Below are 25,958 nucleotides of genomic sequence, written 5' to 3' on the forward strand. Positions count from 1 at the left end.
AAGACAAACTGTGTCCCATTTGACAAGAGCCCATTTGCGTTTGTGACCTGTGCTGCCCCAGAAAAAGGATCTTTGGAGATTTTTGATTTCTTTGAGAACCCATTTGGGAGCCGCGAGAATGGAGAAAAGATAAAGCAACATGGAATGAAGAACAACTTTTATAAGGACTAGACAACTCGCCATATTTAGGTCTCTGTGTGTTCAAGAGGAAAGGTGAGCCTCCAATTTTTCTAGGAGGATCTTCCATGAGGAATGCTTCAAGGCCGAGGCAGTCAATGGAGTTCCTAAATATTTGGAGGGAAGGACGACAATAGAAAATCCAAGAATGTGGGCTATAGCTGCTTGGGTAATAGCAGGGGTATGGAAAAAGAATATCTGGGATTTGGATTTATTGATCGTAGCTCCTGAGGCATCCGAGAAATCTGTTAGTAAAGATTTGAGCTAACGAGCTTCCTGGACGGAAGGATGACCAAAAAGCATGTTGTCATCAACAAATTGTTGGTGAGTGAAGGTGGAAGAGTTGTGAAGTGACAAGCCTCTAAGGAGCTGAGATTGTTGAGCTAATTTAATGCTTTGGCCCAATCCTTCTGCCATAATTAAGAAAAGGAATGGGGAGAGAGGGTCTCCCTACCTAATTCCCTGAGGAGGATGAAAAGGAGAGGAGGGAATACCATTGATCAGAACAGAAAAGAAGGAGGAGGATAAGAGACTCATAACCCATCTTACCCAAGGAGGAGCAAAACCAAAAGCAGTTAGAGTTTTTTCAATGTACAACCAACTTAAGCTGTCAAAAGCTTTTGAAAGATCTATCTTAAGGAGCATACCTGGCTTCTTGGATTGCTTCAGGGAATGGATTATTTCATGAGTTAGGATGATACCATCCGTAATATTCCGACCTTCGACGTGTCCAGATTGCTCAGGCGAAATAATGAGAGGAAGCAGCAATTTGAGCCTGGAAGCGATGATTTTGGAGACTATCTTGTAGATTATATTGCACAGAGCAATAGGCCTGTATTTTTCGGGAGTACTGGGCTGGTCTTCCTTGGGAACTAGGGAAATGAATGTGGCATTCAATCTAGGAAACATCCATCTTAAGGTTCTTGATTCCTCAACCACCTGCCAAACTTCTGTTTTTATCAGTTCCCAGAAATTGTGGAAAAAGTTGGAGGTGAATCCATCCGGGCCTGGTGCCTTCCCCACTTTCAGCTGATGAACTGCCATTTCAACCTCCTGTAAGTCTACAGGCTTGAGAAGAAGTTGGTTATGCTCCTCTGAAATAATTTTGGGAATATTTTGAGTAATTTTTTCTATGGCTCGCGATCTGTCTACATGTGGCTCTTGATGCGCTTGCTTGAAATAGTTTAGAAGTTCACTTTCAATTTCTTCATGTGTTTCCACCTTAGCCCCCTACTCATTTTGAATGTGAGTTATGTTGTTATTCATTCTATGTTTGATGGTGGTACTATGAAAAAAATTTGTGTTTTTCCACCATCCTTAAGCCATCTTATTCTCGACTTTTGCCTCCATAGCGTTTCTTCCTGTTTAGCCCTCTCTATGATTTTCACCTCAAGAACTTTTCCTGTTCTGGCAGGTCATCAGAATGGCCTTCAATGATAATCCTCTGTTGGAGACGTTTCATATCTTGATCGAGGGCACTCTGAGCCTAGAATATATTACCAAAAGAAGTGTGATTCCATTGTTTGATCTTGCCTTTGAGATGCTTGAGCTTCTGCTGAAATTGAAACATCTTTGAACCACTTGGAGGGGAGAAATTGTTCCATTCTGAGTTAATTAAGTTGCTGAAATCCAGATGGGACATCCAGAAAGCCTCAAAGAGAAATGGTATTCGAATCTTGTTGCGAGGATGAGTCCATTAAAGGGAGAGTGGCCAGTGATCAGAACCCGAGTAAGGCAAGATGGAAGCAGCAAAGTCTCCTCCAATATGAATAGCGTTGTCTGAAAGCAAGAATCTATCCAAACAGGAAGCGATCTGATGCAACCCTGCTCTTTTGTTGCTCCAAGTAAAAAGTCCATTATTGAAAGGTAGGTCAATAAGCCAGTTGTTCTGAATAAAGTCTTTTAGGGGTTTCCCTTCCTGATTTCCTCTCTTCCTGCCTCCCTTTTTTTCTTCCAGCCTAGTGATCATGTTGAAATCACCCCCTGAAATCCATAATGGGTGCGGCCTATCAGTGTTGATAGCTGAGAGGGTGTTCAGGATTTCTGCTTTATGCATAGCCTCCTGGGGGAAATACACATTGGTTAAAAGCCCGTGTATATTTGTCCCTATGATGTGAAAAATTTCTTGGATGAAATTCTTATTTGCATGGATGTTGTTGATCCTAATAGCAAGGGAGTCCCATAAGATTGCAAGGCCTCTAGATGCCCCATTGACATCCACAACAGCGGTGAGTCCTCCTAGCCAAACTTTTGCTGCAATTCTTTCCAGAGCGCTTGAATTGCATTTGGTTTCTTGCAAGAAAAGGATTTGTGGTTTTTCTTGCATAATCATGTTTTTAAGTAGTCTACCTTTCCCTGGGCCATTGAGCCCTCTGATATTCCATGATATTAACTTCATTGGGAAGGATTATGAAGGGAGTTATAGTACTTTGTTAGCTTGGAGTACCTGCCTGACTCCACTAACATTTCTCCTATTCTGATTGTTCGTTGGAGGTCTGTTTTCCTTCCACACTTTTTGTTATCTTTGGTAATGAATCTCCCATCCCAAGGGCTGCCAGTCTGAATACCTAAAGACTTTTGCCTTTGTGCCCGTGAAAGGACCTCCTCCAGATTCTCTAGTTGTCGGTCTGGAATTTTGTCAAAAAATTTTGTTCTACATGCCTGCTCTAGGCCCAGAATGTCTAGTTCCCTAATATCTATACTTTTAGGTTCCTCCTCCATGTGCTGAGATTCATTTAATTCTTCAGTTAGTTCTTCTACTATTCTGGAATCAGATTGTAAGTTGTCTACCTCCATTCCTTGAGTATTCCATGCTGGGATCTTGTGCTTATCTGAGGAGGAGGTATCGTGGGGTAGAGGATCTTCTTGGAGCGTCTTGGAATCTACATGCTTCAATTGTTTGTTCTTCGTTGCCTCCTTCTCTGGGTGAGCGGGAATTTCAGAGCTAGGGTCATTCTGATGAGCTAATGCTTCAAAGCTGTTGCTCGTTGAAGGCTTGGAGGAGCTGGGTTGAGGCATTTTGGAATTTGAAGCCAATTTCTTGTGGCTTCTCCTTTGACTGGCCACTTTGGTGAAGCCATCAACTTCAGACATATCTGGTCCAGCTGGGAATGAGGGTTTTTGAGATAAAGGACAATCCCTGAATAGAAGTAGGCTTTCAGTTCAAAAGAGAGAAAGTAAGCACTCGGCTCCCCTCCCTCAACACTTTAAAGCTAAGTGACCCAGGGCATGACATCTTCTACACCTAAATGGCACATGTTCATAATCAATCAACTGAACCCATTCAACATCGTCATGGAATAAACTTACCGCATCCGGAAGGGCCTTGTTGAGGTGCATGTAGATGCAGATTCATGCATAGGAGGTATATCTTCGGATTTTTGTTTCCTCTGCAACTTTTATAAATTCGCCCAGAACACTGCCAATTTCTTGTAGAGAAGTTTCATCCCAATACTCCACGGGAAGCGAATACAATCGAATCCATACTAGAGCCCAACTAAGATCCTCCTTATCAGGGTTGAAGTGCTCTACCCATCCTCTGAGAAAGAGGCTGGCGACATTGAAGAAATAGGGCCCTCCATTCAGAACCCTGTTTCGGTCTTCGAGGCAGTTAAAAATGGCTGTGAAGAACCCTTTAGGCCCCAGCTGCAAGGTGATATGTCCTTTCGGGTTCCATTTCACTATTATCCATCCACGCAGTGCCTTCTCAGTCAGCCAAATTCCTATGAACTTGCCTATCAGAGCATGGTCCCTCATATATTGTATCTGAGCATTGATTCTGTGGCCTGGAAGTACTACTTTTAGATGTTCAGTAGCCACGGGCTTGCATGTTGTCGAGCTGACCTTGGGTTGTTCTTTGTTATCCTGTTTTGCCTTTTGTGAGTTCAGATCCGTGCTGTTCTCACTCTGATCCTCTGAGTTGTCGCCTTCCTTATTCTTTTGCCGCTCTTCATCGTCCATTGGGGGAGGCACTGCGCCCTCCCCGTGGGGGGGATTCATGAAGTTCGAAACTGTCTTGTTGGGATCGAAAAGTCGTGTTGCTGTCAATGTTAGCAGGTCTGCAGCTGTCTAGAGAGTCCTGCCATTGCAGATATCGTCGAAACCCTAGAGTGCAGAGCCCGATCAAGTCCCAGGCCATGACATGTTCCCTTGAGAGGGATATTTAGTTGCATTGAGAAGAGGAGATTTTAGCTACAAAGGATGAACCTCAGGATGAAGTGAAGGAACCACATTCAGAGGCGCGGAGAATGGAAGAACCCACTCATGCAGATACTTCCAAAGATGGAAGGAAGCACACCAGAGAGGCTGACAGATTGATAAATGATTGTAGAGAGAATGTGGTAGCAACCACATCATAGCATAGACATAGGAGGTCACGAGGTCTGTACGCTCGCTACATGGCTCTAATGAGCGAGAGCGTAGATATTGAGCCATCCTCATTTGAGGAAGTAATGCAACAACCATTATGGGTTAATGCCATGGTTGAGGACCATGACTCCATTATCAGAAACAATGTTTGGGAAGTGGTCCCAAGACCAGCAAATAAGTCGATGGTGAGTTCTAGATGACTTTACAAGGCACAAAAAGAAGCATATGGGAGTGTAGAGAAACACAAGGCCATATTTGTGGCCAGAGGGTTCTCTTAGGTGAAGAGAAAAGATTAGGAGGAGACCTTTGCTCTAGTAGCAAGGTACTCTTCAATCAAATCTATTTTAGCACTTTCAAGATAGATGGGATGGAAAATACATCAGATGGATGTGAAGATAACATTCGTGAATGGTGTGATTGAAGAAGAGGTGTACATTGAGAAACTGAAAGGATTTGAGACCTTCAACATAGAGTTGCATGTGTGCAAACTCAAGCGAGTGTTGTATGGATTGAAAGAAGCACCCTGTGTACACCAGGATTGATAACTATTTCACCAAGTTGGGCTTCACCAAAAGTGAAGTAGATGCGAAACTTTACCATATTGTGGTTGAAGATAAATTATTGATTATAGTATTATATGGTGATGATTTAATTCAAACAGAAGACGAGAAGATGGTGAAATATTCCAAAGAGGATTTTGCAAGAGATTTCGAGATGAAGGACCTAGGGCACATGCATTACTTCCTTAGTATGGAAGTATGGCAAGGAGATGAGGAATTGTTTATCTCTCAGGGAAAGTACGCCAGCAAGATACCATAGAAGTTCCACATAAAGAGAAGCAAACCCATGGAGCTATTCTTTACAGGGAGCCTGTGGGTTCACTTATGTATTTTGTGATCACATGATCAGATATATTTTTTGTAGTTAACGAACTTAGTCAAGAAATGGTTAAGCCAACCAAACTCTATTGGAAGGAATCTAAACATGTGTTTGATATAACTCAAAGGAACCACTCATTTTGGTGTTTGGCATAGAAAGATAGAGTGAGTGATTTTTCAAGGCTTCATAGATGTAGATTGGGAAAGGAGTCCAACTGACAGGAAGAGAACATCACAGGGAATCTTCAGTATTGGCCCTTGGGTCAACAACAATTTCTTGTTATAGTAGGAAGCAGAGATCAGTTGCACGTAGTTCAGTAGAAGCATAGTAGATGGTTTCTAGTCAAGAAGCTTGTGAGGCTATCTGGATGAGGAAGTTCCTTGTTGGGTTGTTTGGTTAGCAGATGGATCCCATAGTGATTTACTATGACAATCATATTTGTATCAAACTCTCTGAGAATCCAGTTTTTCATGATCAGTCCAATCATATCGACATCCAGAATCACCATCTACGAGATTGTGTGTAGAGGAGAATCATGTTGTTGGACTACATTCCTACAGAAGATTGAGATGCAAATATTTTCACAAAGGCATTGTCAATATCAAAATTCGAGTTTCATAGAGATAGGATCATGGTAGAAAATAATATCTTTCTTTATTCAAGCTTTTGTGATCCACAATGAATTAAGAAAGTCTTTCGGTAGAAATCACATAAGAGAATTTTTTGGCGGACGCGTTTCGAACTAACAAGTGTGGTTCATCATTAGGACCAGATGATGAACCACACTTGTTGGTTCGAAACACGTTGGCCAAAAAATTCTCTTATGTGATTTCTACTGAAAGACTTTTCTTAATATCTTTCTTGTTGAGAGGGAGTGTTGAAAATGAAACAAGAAAATCATAATTTAATTGTCTTTGAATTAAATTCGGAATAACATTGTAATTCCACATCTCATGACAACTTGTATTAGTTAACTAAGTTAATTTGACTTATTTGGCTTAGTTAATTCAAGTTGAGGGTCTAACTTGAGTCATGCAGAGTGTCTCCTACATTATAGGAGGCTTGATTGAGTTTATTTTGCGTTGTAATTAATTAATTTAGTTTAACTGAGTTAAAGTTAGTTAAACAAGTTCCAACTATTGGAGGAACTAGTGAAAGGTCTAGTAGTGCAGTGATGTCTGTAGTGTAATGTGGTCCTCCTTGTAGTGAACAACTAGTAAAATGATGATTCACTAATAAATAACTCTTACATGTTAGATTGAAAGTTAGTTGAGATTGGAGTTCAGAGACAATATACTATAAATTGTATAATTGTCTGAAATGTACATGTGGTGCATGCAGTCAAAGGAAAGCCTATGAGGATTGAGGAATTTACCTAATTAATAGGGGGCCAATTCCAAAGGAAACAGTGCAATGAAACAAAGACTTTGGCAAGTAGTAAATTGGTTAAGTATTGTTGTGGGCTTGTCTAAGAAGTTGTGAGAGAGATAGAGATTGCGCAGAGGTTACCTAGGCTAGAGAAAATAATTGTAATATTCTCAATTATTTTGACTAATGCAATATATAGATAGAAAGGGTTTTTACTTGTGGCTTTGTGCGGGAAATCATTGCGTAATGTGTTGATTGAATTCTTTCTCTTATATGCTTGGTGATTTCACGATCATTAATTGTTTCCACTGATTAGTAGAGTAGATTTAAGTCTATTGTTTTAGCATATTACAATTAGCACTTTGAATCTACAAGGAATTTATGCACGGAGAAAGTATCTATATTATCTCATTCAAAATTTACTCAATATTCTCTCAATGTTCTGCAAAAATAAATAATATTAGGCACATAATATGCAATTATCTCTAAACCGTCCTAAAAACATATTAAATCTATAAAAGCATTTATAAATATATAAAAAGATATGTAATATAGCTTTTATGTTCCTAAGAAAGTTTAAATGGATTTTAATTTATATTTAATTTGAAAACTCATCACCACTCATTTCTTGGCATCCTAGGACGCAATACTTGGAACATTATTCTTAATAGCTCCTAAAATTCCTCAAACATTTACAACTTGCCGCGTTCAAATGATATGATACCAGTTTGAGGTAGTGTAAAATGTTTCCTTTTTTTTTGTTCTTCTTTTAAAACCACCAAAAAAAGAGTCCCTTTTCCTCCTAGGTTTGCATCTAACCTACTTATTCCCCTCTAAATTTGTACAACTAAACAATTTTAATTGGGTTGACCCACTCTTGTTCACCAAAGGTAGGTGGGGAGTTAAACCAAACATTGATGGGACCTATACCTATATTCTGACTTAATACAAGGCCCGGACTTCTCCTCTCAGGCCCACACAGAGTCGGGGTCAGAAATTTTTGCAGGTCATGTCCGCCCGACTATAGCAGCCGCCCACTATTCAACAGGAGCACCTGTGCCGTGCAAGGTAGAAACTCGACTATTTTGAGAGTTTCGTTGAATAAAAAGGGCTCGTAGTGCTGACCTCGGACTTTGAATTTCATCCTATAAGTAGGGACTTGCGCCTTAAACATTTTCATTACTGTAGTAGGGATTTCTTCACATTCAACCAGAGGTTTCAAAACTGTTTTTAACAGGAGGTTCGTGGTGAGGATATCAGAATACAAATTCTTGCTCAACCTTTCTAACAAAATTCAAATTCATTTACCACGATTCGGCGATTGGTTAGGAATTCGTCTGCTGCCCTAGACTGGCTTCACTCATATTTACCCTGGAGACACAACTCAAAGAAATAAAACATAGAAGCTAGCCTAAGCTAATAATTTGAACAACAACATAACATGTACCAAAACCGTTCGTGGCATAAAACAAAATATTTCGCTTTTCTTTTTCTAGTTTTCGCACTTGTGAGATGTACATATTTATACATAAGAAAGAAACATCTTCCAAAGGAACACAAGGAAATGCTGCTAATAATAACGGTTAGACTTCTCTAGAATCTTTCTACTAACAACCTAACCAAACCAGCTGTCCAAACAGAAACGCACATCAACACAGAGAAAAACAACATATAGATGTAGCTGTCTCTCAAAGGAATATTTACGTGGAAATTTTCTTTAAAAACAAAAAGCGAAGCCATGATTTCACATGCCATTCCTTTACGTGGAAATTTTCTTTAAAAACAAAAAGCGAAGCCATGATTTCACATGCCATTCCTTTACGTGGAAATTTTCTTTAAAAACAAAAAGCGAAGCCATGATTTCACATGCCATTCCTTTACGTGGAAATTTTCTTTAAAAACAAAAAGCGAAGCCATGATTTCACATCAGTCACGAGGCCAGCTCTGAAGACCACCCAGACTTCCTTTTAAAACATGAATTTGAAAACGAGACAGGTGAAATGAATGGCCCAAAGTTTCTAACGAAGTTGGGGATATTTATTCAACACAACGCTATCGAACCGTGCTTCAAGTTCAAACTATTTATTGAGACCGTGTTTTCACTTTGGATTCATGGTTGTATGTTTCCTTGTAACAGATCCGTTTGTCGCCAATCCAATGAACTTTGCGGTGTATATTGGTCACATTAGCCGACATTTTCGGATTTTGGAATACGTGTTTCACTGGTAGTATTAAATATCTTGTGCAGTTCTACATCTATACTGTTATGCTGAAGGCCTCTATATTGTTTTTAAAATTATTTGTTTTGGTGTCGAGCAGTCTTTTAGCAAGCTTCTTCCGACAGACAAAAGAGTTGGTCATCTAGGTCCATAAATGGGTGGCGCTCACCGTCTCAATAAATGGATATGTTCCAACTCTAAGCCGACCCTCTCAATAAATGGATAGACATAAGGCCCTTCCGAAATGATAATCTCCATTTTAGCTTTTGCTTTACAATCGTCTATTATTGCAGATTCACTTGATTCTTCATACTATTCTTTTGTTGGTTTTCTATGATCATCCAGTTCGGTCATTCCCATAAAGACGGTTCCCCCAATTTTCTTGGTTCATTACAGATGGAGATGAGCAGAATGAGAGGTCAAGATGTCCTTGCACCTCCATCCTGTCGATATTTTACGTCTAGGTTAAAATCATACAGAAACATTATACTATCAAACAATTTTATGATTTTTTTGTATTTTATTTCAATCATTACATTTTCTTAAAGCCACATAAAGTTGTGATTCTCATGATAGCCAAGTACATCCAAATCATTTTGTGTCTTGTTTACTATCAAAGTTTTCGGCATTTATTACCGATTAATTCTATTAAAATTTCCAATCGTTATAGTTGAATCTTAAGGTGATATTTTTCTTCTATCAATCGGAAGTAGCAGCAATTCTATTCACTGGTATAGGACATAACAATAGTTTTTTGTAAGCTACATCGCTGGATTGACTTTCTTTCTCTCATAGATATTTAATCTGCAATGCAATCATGTTTTGATTCTGATTTGATAAATTATATACTTTTTACGATAGTGTTTTAATATTGATTTGCTTAGGGAAGCAAAAAAATCGATTTCATATATTTGAATTTTTAAATCTACATACAAATATTTTTTATTTTTTATTTTTTTTATTATCCTTTAGGAAGTTCTATTAACGTAATAGACTTTTTTTTTATATACTCTTTCCCTTTCTATCAACATAATATACTCTTTCTTAATGTCATTAATATTCTTTGTTTTGATTATATAGATTATAGATTGACATGATGTTTCTCTTCTCAATAATAATTTATTTTTGTAAAAACTAGATAGCCTTTTCATTTTTTTTTTATAAAAACTATTTATAAATAAGTATGTAGTTTATTTTCATGTTCATCTAATAAGAAATACTTCTGAATTCTTTGACCTAGATTGTTTATATCAATCTTTAATTTTCAACTTCATTGACCTATCAACAAGTGGCTATTTATTTGTACCAATCATTTGAATATTTTTTCTCAATCTCTAACCACACTATTTAAGCATTAAGATTTGTTTATACTAATCTTTTGAATAGTAATTTTTTCCAATTTCCAACTTTATTGTATGCATCAAGGGCATTTGTTTGTACCAATCTGTTCAATATGTTTTTCTCAATCTCCAACTACACTACTTAGACATCAAGATGTCTTCTCAAATTATCTTTGTACTTTGCCAATAACACATATATCTTAAGTGTATACATTAGGACTAATAGCCAACAACTTGATATATGTAACCATCTTGTAATCTCATCCAAAATCCAGTGTTATCATTAATGTTGGATAGAGGGAATATCTTAGTTTTGAGAATTGTTTTCACTTCTCTCCACTTAACCAAAAACCATTTTTTTTCAATCTCAAAGTTTTATCCAAATATTTAGAATTCCACCTCTTTCCATTCCTAGCATTTTATATTAAAGGACTATACTAGAAAGTTTAGCAAAATCAACAATGCAAAAATAGCTACTATTATCTTATTAAGTTGGAGTCTAACAATTACATGGTAAAACTTGGATGCTCACCTCAAATCAAGCTTGAGAAGGATACTTCATATTTTTCTTATATACCCATTAACTTGTTTTCCGCTAACTAAGGGTGCCAAATCAGTAGGCAAAAAATCTATTCACAATGGTGGTTACTTAGTTTTTGATATTCTAACTCTACCTTTTTTATTATGGTACAACTTATATCTTTAAGAAATTTGTGTAATGGAGAACCTTTTGATTTGGCCCTTTCTTGTATTAAACCATAATTTAAGGATTAAATATTTTTTCCTAATGATGTTGGATGCCTTCCCTTACAACTTCTCATGAAATATTTTCTCTTTTTATAAGAAATTAATGTTCTAATCTTTCTATTTATTGTCTTTCACATATAACTTATATTCTCCCTTCACATTATTTACTTGAGGAATGTAATTGTTTCCATTTTTTGTAATGATTTAACTTCTCTCAACTTATTATAAGAAATATTATTTTTTTCTATGCAAAATTTATTTGTATAGATTCACCAAGTATGCCATGATTTGTGCCACATTTAATAGTATTTTTCAAGAAGGCTTGCATCCTTCATTATACCAACCATACGAAATTATCGATAAGTTTTTCTTTTTCCATTTTAAAATCATTCTCCTTCACTAAAAGTTTTGTTAAATTCCATATCCTCACCTTCCAATATATAGCCCTTGTAAAATTCATTATTTATCCTTATACACTTTGACAATAAATCCAATCTAGAAAATTTGGACCACGAACACATAAAGATTAATATCAAGTTCTCTATAAATACTTTTGCTTACAACCATTTATTTTAACAAAAAAACATATTTTGTATACAAATATTAAAATATCTATTTAAAAACCTCAATATAAATTTGGGTCAAACCATAGTCATTTCCATAAAAGAAATACATTAACAACAAACCTATACATATAATCCCACCTACAACTATTTCCTATGCTTCATGGGTTATGAATTTTACTTTGGAAAATACAAATATTTTGTATGTCTCAAAAACGTTGTGCTTTGACCCCTCTTTCTTTCAATAAAGTCTTCATTACTTAGGTCTTTTCAATTATTAAAATACTTTTCATTTTCTAGTTATCTCTTAGTGCTTTAGAATCCTGTGGTGTGGCTTCCTCCCTTCCTCCCACTTTCAAACATAATTGTTACTTGCAACCCTCAAATCTGCATATTCTTCAGAACTTGTTGGTCTTTTCAAGTATCCAATTCAATAATTCTTTGGTTTAGGGTTTTCCGTGCTTCTCTTGTTTTTTAGTGGTGACTTTAGTTGAGATTGTTTCAACATAGTTTAGCTTTTTAGTTGCACTTCATCATGTTCTTGCCCAGACTCCTTCTATATTTTCTTGCTTAATATAAATGACCACAACATCGATCTCGAATTTTTGTACATACTCGAAAGACGACATATAAATGGCTATATAATAGTTGAATATGGAACATTTACCTACTATTCTCTCGAGGGAGGATAATTATATTTTGGGCCATTGAGTAACAAAAGAGGAACTTTTGGAGTTTTTGAAGGGATGTCCTAAAGAAAAGAGCCTAGGGCCTCATGGATGGGGTGAAGCTATTCATTCACTTATATGGTATGATCTAGTAAGATATTTTGGCGGTTGCATAGGAGTCAAGGACCCTTGGTTCCATCCTAGGGGCCCTTAATGCTACATTCATTGCCCTCATCGGGAAGAAATTGAATCCTAAAATTTTTCTTGAATTTCACCCTATTCATTGTGTAATTTTGTTTTTAGATGATTTCCAAACTCATTACTATGAGGATTAAGGGCTTCCTGTCCAAGCACATCTATCTCAAACAATTCAGTTTTCTTAAGGGCCGAAAAATTCAGGATGCCATTAGCATCACTCAAAAGCTCTTGCATTCAACTAAGACCCAAAAATTGAAGGCCTTTGCTAAAAGTTGATCTACACAAGGCCTTCGATAGAGTGGATTGTGATCTCTTAAGGTTGGTGCTACTAAAAATTGGGGTTAACCCTCAAAACCCCCCCTGGATTATGGCATCCATTAAAACTGCTAATTTCATGGTAGTCATCAATGGTTTACCATCTCAGTTCTGCAGGTCCTTTAGAGGGTTGTGTGAGGGGTCTACTCTGTCCCCACTACTTTTCCTCCTCATCATGGATTGTTTGAGTCGTATGATGGAGGAAACTTGGGACAAGGGCCTTATTTTGGGCATCGACATTTCCAGCCACAACCCCATCACGCACTTGATGTTCGTGGATGATATTTTATTTTGGATAGCAACCAAACATGATGAATGGTCCATCATTCATAGTCTTATGAGAATATTTAGTGCAACCTCTAGACTTCTCATGAATAATTCCAAGTCCTACCTTATTCATGGAGACTGTGATGAGAGTGTAACCATGGAGATTAGTAGCCTCTTCGACACTAGTTCTTCTCACCTTGCACAGGTTTTTGTATATCTTGGATTTAGAATTAAACCTAACAATTATCATGTACAGGATTAGGACTGGCTTATCGTCCAATTTGAAAAAAGATTATGTGGGTGGAAGCATTAGTGGCTATCGATGGGAGGACCACTTACGTTGATTAAATATGTGTGTCAAAAAATTGTTGTGTATTGGATGCACCTTTTCCAGTTACCTATGGCAGTCGTTAACACGATAGAGTCAGTTATGGCCACATTCATGTGGTCTGGAAGTATGAAAGAGGAAAAAATCCACCTTGTTTGACAGAAAGTTGTCACTAGGTTGATTAAGGACGGTGGATGGGGTATCCTTGATACTCACAATTTCAATCTCACATATATCATAAAAAATAGTTGGAGGCCTATGACAAATGATAAAATTTGGTCACATATCGTTAGGAAGAAATATACGTTTGTTCAACATTTTAATTTATGGCTCAGAGGTGGATCAAGGATTAGAACTCACCCATCTTTCATCTGGAGATGTATGCGGAATAATCTACAATGCTTTCTAAAATTTCAAAAATGGGAAGTTGGGAATGGCTCCACGAGTGAGACTAGGTTGGATGCACTTTTAGGATTCCAAGGGAATCATACTCTTTTGGCCCCTCTCATATCTACTCTCCATGATATTGGCATCTTCTAATTACAATAGATCCATCAGAATCATCAGGTCAACAATTTAGGACAAACTTGGATGAAGGCAGATGAGATTGGTATACAGGGGGATCTTGCCATTTAATGGGATAAATATATTAACCAAATATGTGCTTCGGGCATCTATCTCAATGCTGAGACAGACAAATTGATATGGGTTGGGAAACAAAATGGTAAATGATATTTATCACAACATTCTGTATTGAAGCAACGATGTTGCAACTCCTAGGGCGACCAACATTACTTTATCAACCCGAGGTTCATTTGGAGGTGAAAGTGCTATATGTAGAGCAGATGCAACAATCTACTCTTGTCACTTCTCAACTGGGGCGATGGACCACTACAGTTTTTCAAACCAGTATTCTATTAACTAGAAGGATGCTGACTATCGATATTGAGTGTAAAGTTATCTGTAATGCAGAAAGAAAATTCTTGCCTATGTTAAGGAAATGATAGTGTTGAATAGAAAGTGCTATGAAATGATATGAAATTAACTAGCTAGGAATTAACATAGATTACTTGTAGAAGAGACCTAATTTAACCTTACATTATATCATGTAGTTACTTGGACTAAGTCAACATGGAAATGATCCCAACATTGCTAATTGTTGAAAATAGCAACAAGAAATGATAAAAATAGAATCCGGAATATTCCAATTTTAATTTGTCCTTGAATTAAAATTCGAATTTAGTCTCATAAACTACTCGGAAATAGTTAATTAATTCATTATGGATTAATTAGTTGGAGAAATTCAAGTTAGAAGTATTTCTAAAGTCATTCAACATTTATCCCTTAAATTAAGGAGATTATCCCTTAATTAAGGAGATAAGATTGACTTATATTTGAGTTGTAATTAGTTAGCTCAGTTTACTAAGTTAAGTCTAGTTAAATTAGTTCCAAACTATTTGAGGAACTAATTGTGAGGTATCAATGAGTTGATGCATGCTTGGACTCAACCAATGTACTCCAGATAACTGAGGATTCCCTCACTAGTAACTCATACATGTCTATTTTGAGAAAGACCCAGTTCATCTAAATGCCAAGGATAGTGTACTATGAGTTGCATGTGTTTTCCTATAAAGGAAAATCATGTATGCAGTCAAGTTAAGGTTCCTCACGGTTGCACAGTTCTGACAGTGTGTTAGAGCAGTGTGTGAGAGTAGTGTTACACTGGGTGAAGGAGATCATGCCAGAGGTAACTACGCAAGGAAATAGGAGCTCGGAGGGCAGAGCGGAAGGCTTGTGAGAAGCCAGGTTTGCCTGTGAGCATCCAGGAGGATTGTACTAAGAGATGGCTAGCTTTTAAAGCTAAGGCTTTGTATAAGTTTGATGTATTTCCACCTTGTATGATAATAAAGATAGTGGGGTTTTTAGCTGAGGCTTTCCCATGAGTATTTTATGTGTTTCATGTGCAATGGTTCTTCTTCTTCAAGTTATATTTGTTCATCTTGATCTTTAAGCTTCTGCAAGTTTGATAGTAGAAGTACATTATAATATTTTGCTTTGGTATATTGCATTATCGAGTTAATCTACAGTCATATTTTCTACATAGATCTCAGAGGTAGATTTGTAGAGAATTTGCAGGAAATTCTACACTAAGATTGATGTATGCATGCATTAGCTAAATATTTTAGAAAATAGTCTATTGATTTTCAATTTAGAAATGTAAATGTTAAGCTAAACCAACTGATATTTTACAGGGTAGGAAGGTATGGGAAAATGAGTCAACAGTGGCATTGAGGGGTATGGAGGTCAATTTTAAGGCCTACCTTAGGCTCTTACCATCATTTCTACCCAAAAAGGTCTAAAATAAGTTGTTGCAGGGTTTCTTGTAGTTGCTATAGGATTTCCTATCGTTGCTACAGGATGTGTTGTTTACTACAGGTAACTTAGATGAAAGCTGTAGGAAGGTACAAAAGGTGAAAGGAAGTGTTGGGAAGGTATATGATGGTGAAATAAGGTATGGGGAAGGTGAAGACTACCCAAGGATCAAACCAACTCTTTAGGATGATTTGATTTTATCAAGGTGGCTATCCACGGTGGCTACAAAACTTAAATTTGAATTAGCAATTGGTAGTTTTTGGTAAGAGGTGGAGAAAAGTTAGATGAGGCTGGTGTAATGAGTTCCTCCCTACAGCTCAACAACTCTTGGAACAACACATACTCATTTCTTCATTTATGCACAAGTCTATGTAAATGTGGAAAATATGAGTTGAAATTGAGAAACTTATTTATTGATGGCTAATTCTTTCTAATCTATAGTAAACTCAAGAAACCAACATGATAATTATAGGTTTTTATAAGAAATCATTAACAATGATCTACTCAACAAGAAATCCTAAGTTATGTAATAACCAAGAGATAAATATGTTTTTGGGGCTATGAGAGTGGGGCCCCCAAACCATGATCCCATGAACGATATGAGGATGAGGTCACTATCACAAGATTTTCTAAAGTCTTTTCTTTCACTACTACAACATTGATATACTTCTCCAACTAATGGAATAAAAAATCTTCATCCCTCTGATTAAATTTAGTGCTGGATCAAAGAAACCCTTTTCATTATCACCACAATGTCACAGTAACATGAGAATAACTCTCAAAATATCTTAGATCGAAATTGTCTCTTGTCTAAAAACAAAAGTCGAATCCTAAAGAGGCCCTAAGCCTTCTTATTTATGCAATGGAAGCTACCAACAACTTCCTTAAAATTAGGGAGGCTTGGCTCCCAAAATCAAGATTGACTTGTCCTCAACTATCACTGGCTTAGCTGCCAATGAACTCAGTGGGCTTGGCTGCTTGTAACTCCGAGATGATGAGATTTGGTGGAGGAATCTTCAAGTGATTGAGGAGTTAAGGAGGGAGACCCAATCTCCTAAAATACATCTTGTTTTTCTACCTTGATTTCCTGCACTTAAATTAGCTCCAAATCCTGCAATTAATGCACATTAGGCCACATGACATAACATCTCAACATTACCCTTCTCACTAAGTAAAATATAATTAAATATGTGAAAAAATGTGAGAAAAATTGATTTTAATAAAATGGAGAGTAGCATTAAGGCCCATATAATTTACCTATTGATGAGACTCATCATCACCCCCTTACTAAAAGTGTTTCTCATCGTCTCAGCAACTTAGTCTATGTCCATATCTTTGATAGCTCTTGTGGCCTCTCTGACATGCCACACCTATGTTGATGGATTTTCCTCTTGTGGATAAAACCCTGCATGTTTCTCTATTTCCTCCCACTGATTAATTTCTTCTTCCTCCTTTATTCCTTCTAGAATACCCATTATAAAGGGTGGACTATGTTTCAAACCAAATCAATTGATTTTGAGTCTGTGCAGTGAATTATTATAGAGTGGGGTCATTTCTAGTGCATTTCGCATCCTTTCTGGGGAATGATAATCCCTCATCCTTAGTTGTAAGGTACGCTGCCCCATCTCCTTTGGCATGCTTTCTCCCTTTCATTCCCTAGAAATCTCAAGGTGTTCTCAAAATGTGTGTCTTCTTCATCTTGTGTAGGTATATATCTTGGTGCAATATGGGGATCATTGGCAACGATTTTGTGGGTGTTAATGACAACTAGTGAATTTATATGTTTTACTTTGATGTAAAGGGGCCCCCTTTCTTCCCTTTCCAACACCCTCTTCACTTTTGTAGCAAGGGCCACGCTGTGCAATTAGAATTTAGATATCTTCGCCTTATCCTCTAGGGTTCTCTTGTCACATCGTTCAATGAACTGCCTATAGTCTTGGAAAGGCATAGTTCCCTATTGTTATAGTGTCTTTATCTAAAATTATAACCATTGATCTTTGAGGTATAGGGAATATGATTTTAGTGGCATCCTGCACTGGAGTGCCTCCCTGGAGAGGCTTGCCATGGTGGCTAATTGGCTCTCTTTTTCCTGTAACTAACTCCTTAGCCATGTCATTTGTACCTCTAGTTGAGGTCCCATAATTCATTCCCAGTCTCTTATCTTACTCAACTTTCTTCCCATCTCTAGTAGCTTCCCTTGATTATGGACCACATCCTATACACTCTTTGATTTGGAAATTTTCATCCAGCAATGTGTCCTTCCTCTCTATTTCTCTAGCTCTAAGAAGAGAGGGATGGAAAATTTATGTGGTATTACTCTGCCTCCCTTAATGAATCTATAGTAAGTCCTCATATTGGGTTGTGGGATAGGTTCCTACAGCTCTTCGGACTCTCCCTTAGATGTATTTGGAGAAGCTGCCCCTCCTACACTTGTGTTGTTAATTCCCTTCCTTCCCCCTATCCTTGTTGTCATTTGTGTCTCTTTGTCTGTGTTTCCTATAATGTTGATAGAGTTTCCTGTAGGACTGTTTTAGGATCATGTATAAGGATTTTTCATTTCCGAAATGGGGTCAAATGTGTCGTGTCTTGCTTTGCTGATTTTTACTTGGTGACAGACCTCCTAACATAGGCAATGGGAGACTTTTGGGAAGCTTGTATTGATGTTCCCTCTTCACCTTTTATTTCTAGGGAAACTAGCTTCTCTTGCTCTTTTGGTGAGTCCAAAATTATGATTAGAGTCCTGGTGGGTGTTTGTGGTTTCCCTTGTTTGATCCTAGTGCTCCTCCTTCTTTCGAAATATAGGGGAGTCTCCCTCTGTCTTTGCCCTTTTGTTTGGCAAGTTTTATTAGGGAAGGCAAGGCAGCAGTTGCCTCCCTCTCAGTGGGTCCAAGAGATAACCTTGGAGATTCCTTTGTTTCCTTGTTGTGTTCATGAGGGCTTGCTTCTTCCTTTTGTTATTTCTCTTCGCTTTTCTCCTCTTCTCCTTCTTCTTTTTCTTCTTATTCCTCTATTTTCTCTGTTTCTACCTCCTCTTCCTCCTCTAGTTCTTCTTCTTCCTCTTTAGGTTCTTCTTCGTCTTCTTCTACCTCCTCTTCACCACTAGAGGTATTGTCCCTATCATATTCAATGGCTTTTATTTCAATCACAACCTCTCTTTCCATGTCTCTAAATGTGGACCATTGAATGGGAATTCTAAGTTGGCTCAAGGCGTCCTCTAGTATTAACTTGATAAGTCCATGGAGTGCCAATTGCTGATGTTTTCCCTCTTGGACCCTTAGGCTCATGTATATTATTGATTACTATAAGAAATATGGTACTTGAGACTTTTGTAAATGGGTATCTCCTCTCTGTTGTAGAGGCTACAACCACCCTCCAAAATTTTGGCATGCACCCATTTCAGAGACTCCCTTCAAAGTTTCACTTGATGACTGCACACACTTGGGTTCAATCCATGAGCTCGTGTGAGTCTTTGTACCCACCTTGCTTGATCATTTCACCCACGTTTTTTAATGTTGATTTCAAATTCATGCTTGCAACCATGTTTTGGTTATACTCAAAGTCTTCACTTCATGTGTACTTGTTGTGTTAGCTATGAAAAATCTATCACACTAACACACGAAGTCCATTTCACTGTCGTGCAAGCGTCGTCACAGTCTACCAATGATCAATCACAAGTGTCATGCTTGTCTCTTACACTGTCGGTTAGTCATGTTCATCATGTGTGTCTGGATGGTTTGAGTCATTTCATCGTCAAGTCATGTAAGTGTGTGTTTACAAGATCATGTATGCATATTTTGCTCATTCACAAACTTAGTCACTTTGTTGAAGTTTTGATGACTGGATTCCCCTCTAATATTCAGACAATCACCCTGCCATCGATTCGATTGACTGTCACCTAGAACAACACAGAAGCACAAGGAAATCCATTTCAGTCTGCGTTGTCTGCAAGAAAATCAATCAACCTTCATGATGGTCAATCAAAGAGTTTGACCCGACAGCCGCCCTAGACTGAATCCCCTAAAATATTGTGCAGAGGCTGCAGACCTTGCCCGATTTGCTGACGGAGAAAATTGTGTAGACAGGCCAGATAGACACCCAGAGCCTGTCCCTATCTCCCTCGGAAAATTGCGCAGTTTTTCAAGCTACCCCTTCTGAGAGTCGATCTGCTGCTCATCTAGAAAATTATGTAGTATTCATGAGCAATTACTCCGCTGCCCAATAGTCCACTTAACTCAGAAAATGCACAGAGGTGACGAATAGGCCAACCTACTAGCATCAACATAGTTTTTCCCACCAGAATCTGTTGAACCTCAGAATACCTTCCTCTTGACATTTTTTCTCACCTTTTTCTCTCGTTTTCTCATAAGACTATAGATCTAATCAATGAGAAATGCTAGGTTTTGACTTAGGAAAACATTAAAATAATCACCATATTATATTTTCATGTTCTTCCCATTTTAATAGATTTTTTCAAATTAGCTACAGAATGTAGCCTATTCTGCTGCTAACTGTGGGTTTTGTAGCTACTCTCATGGTTTGGCAGGTTATAGGTGTCAAATGAAGAAATGGGCCACATGGGCATTTTCAGAATCATCTCCACACGGATTCTATCCTATTCACTCGGTCAAGATCAACATAAAAGCATGCCTAAAGTCACGGTCAAAGATGGAGTCAAATACATTTTCTAGAAGTAGTAGGACTCCTAATTTTCTCTTTCATAGCTAATTAAGAGTCTAATAGTTCTATTGAGTATTTAATTCGAATTAAGCCACCTGTAGCTGATCAAAAGTTGAGGAGTTAATTTAGATTAAGCCAACTATAGTTGATCAGAAATTAAACATTCCTATTACAATTTGGATTAAGGCACTTGTAGCATGTTTTTCTTATAAACAGTCAGGATAGATTCGAATTAGCCACCTGTAGCAAGATTTTCTCTTAGAGAGTTATGTTATTTTCCTATAAATATTAGCTCAATGAAACTAATAAGTAGTTAGAAGCTAGAAGGAATTATAGACTTTTTGTTAATACTCTGTATTGAGACTTCATTTTGTTCATAATACAAACTTCATTTTGTCAATGGTGGTTTAAAAGTGCATCTTTAACCAGCTAGCATCCAGCCACATCAGTTGTAGAGGTGTTTCTGGGAAAACTAGTGTCCATTCAGAGCTGCTAGTCCCACTAAGACGGGTAGCTATCTTAGAAACAAACAATTCAAAGTAACTTGTGTTTTCCTTTATGAAAGATAGATGAGAGAGAAACAGAGAGTACCAACCTCAGTCTTTCGCTTGGCTCCTTGCTTGTTTCCTCTCTCCTTTGATAGAGCTTCGCCACTCCTTTCTCACTTGTCCCACTTCAAAGAACACCTGTAGAATCAAAGCAGCAAAATACCATCAAAGCATAGAGATCTATAACCATAAACATGTAGAATCAGATGTACATTAACCATACAAATCCATACACAAATACAAGATTCAGAAATATACAAGTATATGGAGGAAAACTCAAATATATTTATTGATAGAAGTAATAGAAGAGAGGATTACAACCCAACTGTCTGATCCAGCATCATCCTCCTAGCATGAAAGCCCTCTTCACCTCATGAAAAGCTAGATCACGCAATAATACAATGTTTCAAAGAGAAACCAACAGCACTTCCTTACAAATTACAAAATTCCAGCCTCTGGATCTCTAGGATGAGGGATCCATATATAGATATTTGCAGGGGAGTGAGTCAGCTTCTAGGATTTTGATTAGTGTCATTTCATTGATAATTCTTGGTTCCACTTGGATATTTCATGATCTCTTACTCATCCCTGGGCGAATTATGACAAGTGTCATATGACAAGTTTCTAGAAGATTCTCTGAGTTTCCACCTAGAAAACTGCCTCTGCCATTTGTCTGCTCTCTCTCATCGCACCCTATAGAAGGGATTTTCAGTATGCATCACATCCTTTGTGTGTAGTAGGTGAGATGCATCGCACCCTCAGCATGGAGTAGTCTGTATGGTCCATTTTTGACCAGTTCTGAGCAGTTTTTCAGGGAGAACTTCTGGGAAATGATGTAATCAGTTGACCTTGATCCTTTAGGGTATGAAAAAACACTTTTAGGGGTTTGAGAGCCCTTGGTTTATTGACGTATGTGATTGGGGTTGCAATGCCCAAATATGTCTATAATAGCTTCCCCCTAAAGGATGAGGTCGTAAATCTTTTGATGTCAGGTGAAATGCTTTATCATGAGGATCTGAGGTTTTTTGAACTGGAAGGTGACCTGTATAAAATACAATACAATACATTATCTCCATATTATTTTCATGATCTAGTTGAGGCGGGCATTCCCATTCTCAGCTTTATAAATTCATTTTCATGTGCATAGGACAGACAATCGTCTGTGTGGAAAACTGATGATTCTGGTAGAGCCATCATCCCTTAGCTTGGATGATTATCTGTGCAACCATGGAGTACATTTGATGTTTTTATTTTCCCGAATGTATCGCAGCCCAGATGGATGAAACTAGATCCAGGGTCTTCAAACTCGTTCAATCTTCGTTTGATGTACAAGTCAATCCATGTGAAAAGATGTTCTGGTGTCGAACATGGAAAGACATCGCCTGATTACCAGCTAATGATGTAAGTTGTTAACAGGCACGAGAGGAATCACCAATAATGATAATGACCCTCAAGGTACTATAGTACAATTCACGTTGTTTGAATACATGAGTCGATGTCAAACACCACGTAAAATCTTTTGGTCGAAGGCCATTGATGTAAACCTATCGCCAGAAGTGAGAAACTTTCCATGAATGAAACTAACAATGTCATGAAAGAATTCCATGCAGGTGATTGTGGAGGACATCTCTACTGGAAGTCCATAGCAGACAAAATCCTGAGGGCTGGTTTCTACTGGCCCACTCTTTTTGCAGATGTAAAAAAGTTTTCCACGACATGTCACAAGTGCCAAATTTTTGAAGGCAAGAGAAAATTGTTGCCCCTGCCCCTTAAACCCATCTCCACCGAAAAACCTTTTCAACAATGGGGTCTTGACTTCATTGGAGAAATTCATCCCTCTTCCTTAGGATAACACAAATGGATCCTAACAGCCACCGATTATTTGACCAAGTGGGTTGAAGCCATTCCCTGTAGACAAGCCAATGATACCATCATTATCCAATTCCTTGAATGCAACATCCTTTCCAGATTTGGCTGCCCTGAGAAAATCATCACTGACAATGCCGTTGCCTTTAAGTCTAAAAAGATGATCAGTTTCTGCCATAAGTTTCATATCACCCTGGGCCACTCTACAACATATTACCCTCAAGGTAATGGATTGGCCGAATCATCTAACAAGAGCCTCATCAACATCATAAAGAAAATGCTAGAAGAAAACAAGAAAAACTGGCACAAAAAGCTGGTGAAAGCCCTATGGGCAAACAGACTTTCAAGCAAAAGATCAATTGGAATGAGCCCTTATGAGCTGGTATATAGCATGGAGGCTAGATTTCCTTCATCCCTAGGCATTCCTACTATCAAGCTGTTACAGGAAATTCAGGCTGAACCAAATGACATTCAAAGAAGAATTAATCAGACAATTCACCTTCAGCAAACCAGAGAACAAGTCTATGACAGAGCACAAATCTTACAAGAAAAGCTCAAAAAGATGTTTGATAAGAGAGCTAAAGCTGAAGATTTTAGTGTTGGTGACAAAGTTTTGAAGTGGGACTTAAGAAGAGAAGATAAGGGAAAACATGCCAAGTTTGACTTTCTATGGAAAGGTCCATTTGTAATTTCTGCTGTTCAAGGAAACAACACCTATTTTCTCAAATCTATGGAGGACAGCACTGTTGAAGAAGGCCCTGCAAATGGCAGGATGTTGAAGCATTATCATGATCCTTGTTGCTGAAACAATGCAAGTTCTGTAAATATCTTTGTACAATATTATTTGTATATATCAGAACTCAATTTAAATTTTTGTAAACAGGCCGATTGTTAAGGAATAGCAGTAAATTTGGAAAGGACGCAGCCGATGCAAATTATTCAATCTCAAAAGCATCAAAACAGAGCAAGAACTTTCAGTGTATATCAACATAGTTGCTCAAGAATTGTACATAAAGATCAAGCACACAGAAGAAAGCAGGCGGTGCTGTACAGTTCACAGAAAGCTCAGTTGAGGAGGAGTTGTTCATAGTTCAAAGTTTCATATTTTTTAACAGCCAGAACAAAGAAGTTTTTTTAGTCTACAACAACAAACAGAAGATCAAGGTAGTCTAACCTGCTGTTCTTGACTTTTCACAACGAAAAGCCATCCCCAAGTGGAGCCACTGTTAGCCTCCTGTTGCAACAGGGTATCATCTTTCATGATTGACTTTTTTACATGCCAAATATGTCATACTTTGCAAGCTGCAATGTTCCATATTTCTAGAAGAGACCAAAGAAGAAGCCATGAAGTGTGCTGATCCAAATGCCACTGCTACATTCCGTTTTGATGAGTTGTTCCAATTTTGAAGAATTTCTTAAAGGGAGGTCCAAACAGTCTAATCCTGGTCTCCCTAGGTTTCAATTTCCTGTTGTAGAATATAGAGAATGATATCTGTCCAAACAGTCTAAGCTTGGCAGATTTGTAGATAGGTAGAGAAAGTAAGGGACCCAACTGTTTAATCTGGGCCCTGGCAGAAATAAGTGTAGATTTAGATAGAAAAAAGAAAAAATAAAAAATTGCAAACATGGGTCTGCAAGTCTAATTGCACCCAAAACAAAAAGAAGAAAAAATGTTAGGACAGTAGGCTGGGTAGGTAGCTGTTTGGTGGCAGAATGATAATTGATGATCAGTTTTGTATCTCACAGTGTCTTATCCTTTCAGATCATAGTTATCAGGCAGTTTTGCATTCGAAGGAGGTACTCAAGCTAGAACTCACTAACCTCTCCTTCTTCTCATTTCCCCCAAGTCACTTACTAACATCCCCGAAGGGGTCAAGGTCTGCTTGAGCCTCTCAGTTTCATCATTTCCATGACATTCGCCTTGGTGAGGATCTGCTTCACTCAAGGACTGCTCACTCATCATCTGTGAGCCTTCTTTTCCCCAACAAAGCCTAAGGTCTCATACCTTAGCGCCCTCTTTTCATCTCCATATTAACTATTAACTTTATTATATAACTCCCTAACAATTTTCCCCTTCCCCTATAAAAATCATGTATATAAAACTCACCTATGTAAATACCCCTCCCTGGAAATATAGCCATATTTTTATAAGTCAGGGGAAGAACAGTCCATCTGGGGTTGTTTTTAGCCCATCTGTGTTGCTATTTACCCTAGCCCTAAAAACCCTCAAAAACCTTCAAAAAACCCATTTTTTCACCTTTTGCCCAAGTTCTGTGCATAAAACACTAACCCCGCTTGGCAAAAACCCATATTTCGCCCCTATCCCTAAAACCCAAGTGTAAATATGCCAACCCGCACTCATAATATTCATACAACACGCAAATCCCGCCATTCCCTATGTTTAAACCCACCGTCACGATATATTAAAAAGGGAATATTCCCGTGAATATCCCCACCCACTAACCCGCCGTCGCTACCCATCTACCGCCAGCCGTTAGATCTGGCCCGCCACAGATCTACGGTGGGCGGGCTTTTCTATATGCAACACGCCCGGGCTTTAGCGTCCGGGAGTTCGGCGGTTTTGCCGTCGTACTCCCGCCACGCGTCAAGCTCTGGGGTGTGGCGGAGGTCCCCCTCATGAAACCACCATCCCCGAAAAGCGGTGCGCCACAAAACCGCTTACCACCCGTGACGTCACATCCCACGTCACCCCTTGCACAGTCCCTGCTTACGTCACCCCTTTGTCCAGTCACCCGATGAGTCACTTGCCTGCGTGGCCTCCTGCCACGTCACTGCCACGTGTCCCTGCCACCGTACCTACCACGTCATCGTCCGTACGTGATGACGTCATGCTGATGTCATCCCGCCACGTCGCCCTGCTGACGTCACCTGTCGTACAATGTCACATCATGCTGACGTCATCAACACTTTTTGGGCGTAAAGGTGCGAAAGTCGCACTTCGGAGCCCCGGAGTCCAATTCTGAGGCAGTTTTTGATGAGCACAAATCACTCGTCGTAGGATTTTTTAGGCCAAAATGGAGAATCTTCAGGGAATCT

General features: G+C 38.3%; 1 protein-coding gene across 1 annotated transcript; it reads right to left on the reverse strand.

The window, feature by feature from the left end:
• Nucleotides 1-1,873: 1,873 nt before the first annotated feature.
• Nucleotides 1,874-2,509, reverse strand: LOC149157223 (uncharacterized). Its single transcript, XM_089433685.1, has one exon. The coding sequence runs from the start codon at nt 2,507-2,509 to the stop codon at nt 1,874-1,876; it is 636 nt and encodes a 211-aa protein (XP_089289811.1).
• Nucleotides 2,510-25,958: the final 23,449 nt, after the last annotated feature.

This window comes from Pinus tabuliformis, chromosome 5_2, assembly GCF_031772625.1.
Source record: "Pinus tabuliformis cultivar Carrire ecotype Pingquan chromosome 5_2, CPIR1, whole genome shotgun sequence".
In the NCBI taxonomy this organism is placed as follows: domain Eukaryota; kingdom Viridiplantae; phylum Streptophyta; class Pinopsida; order Pinales; family Pinaceae; genus Pinus; species Pinus tabuliformis.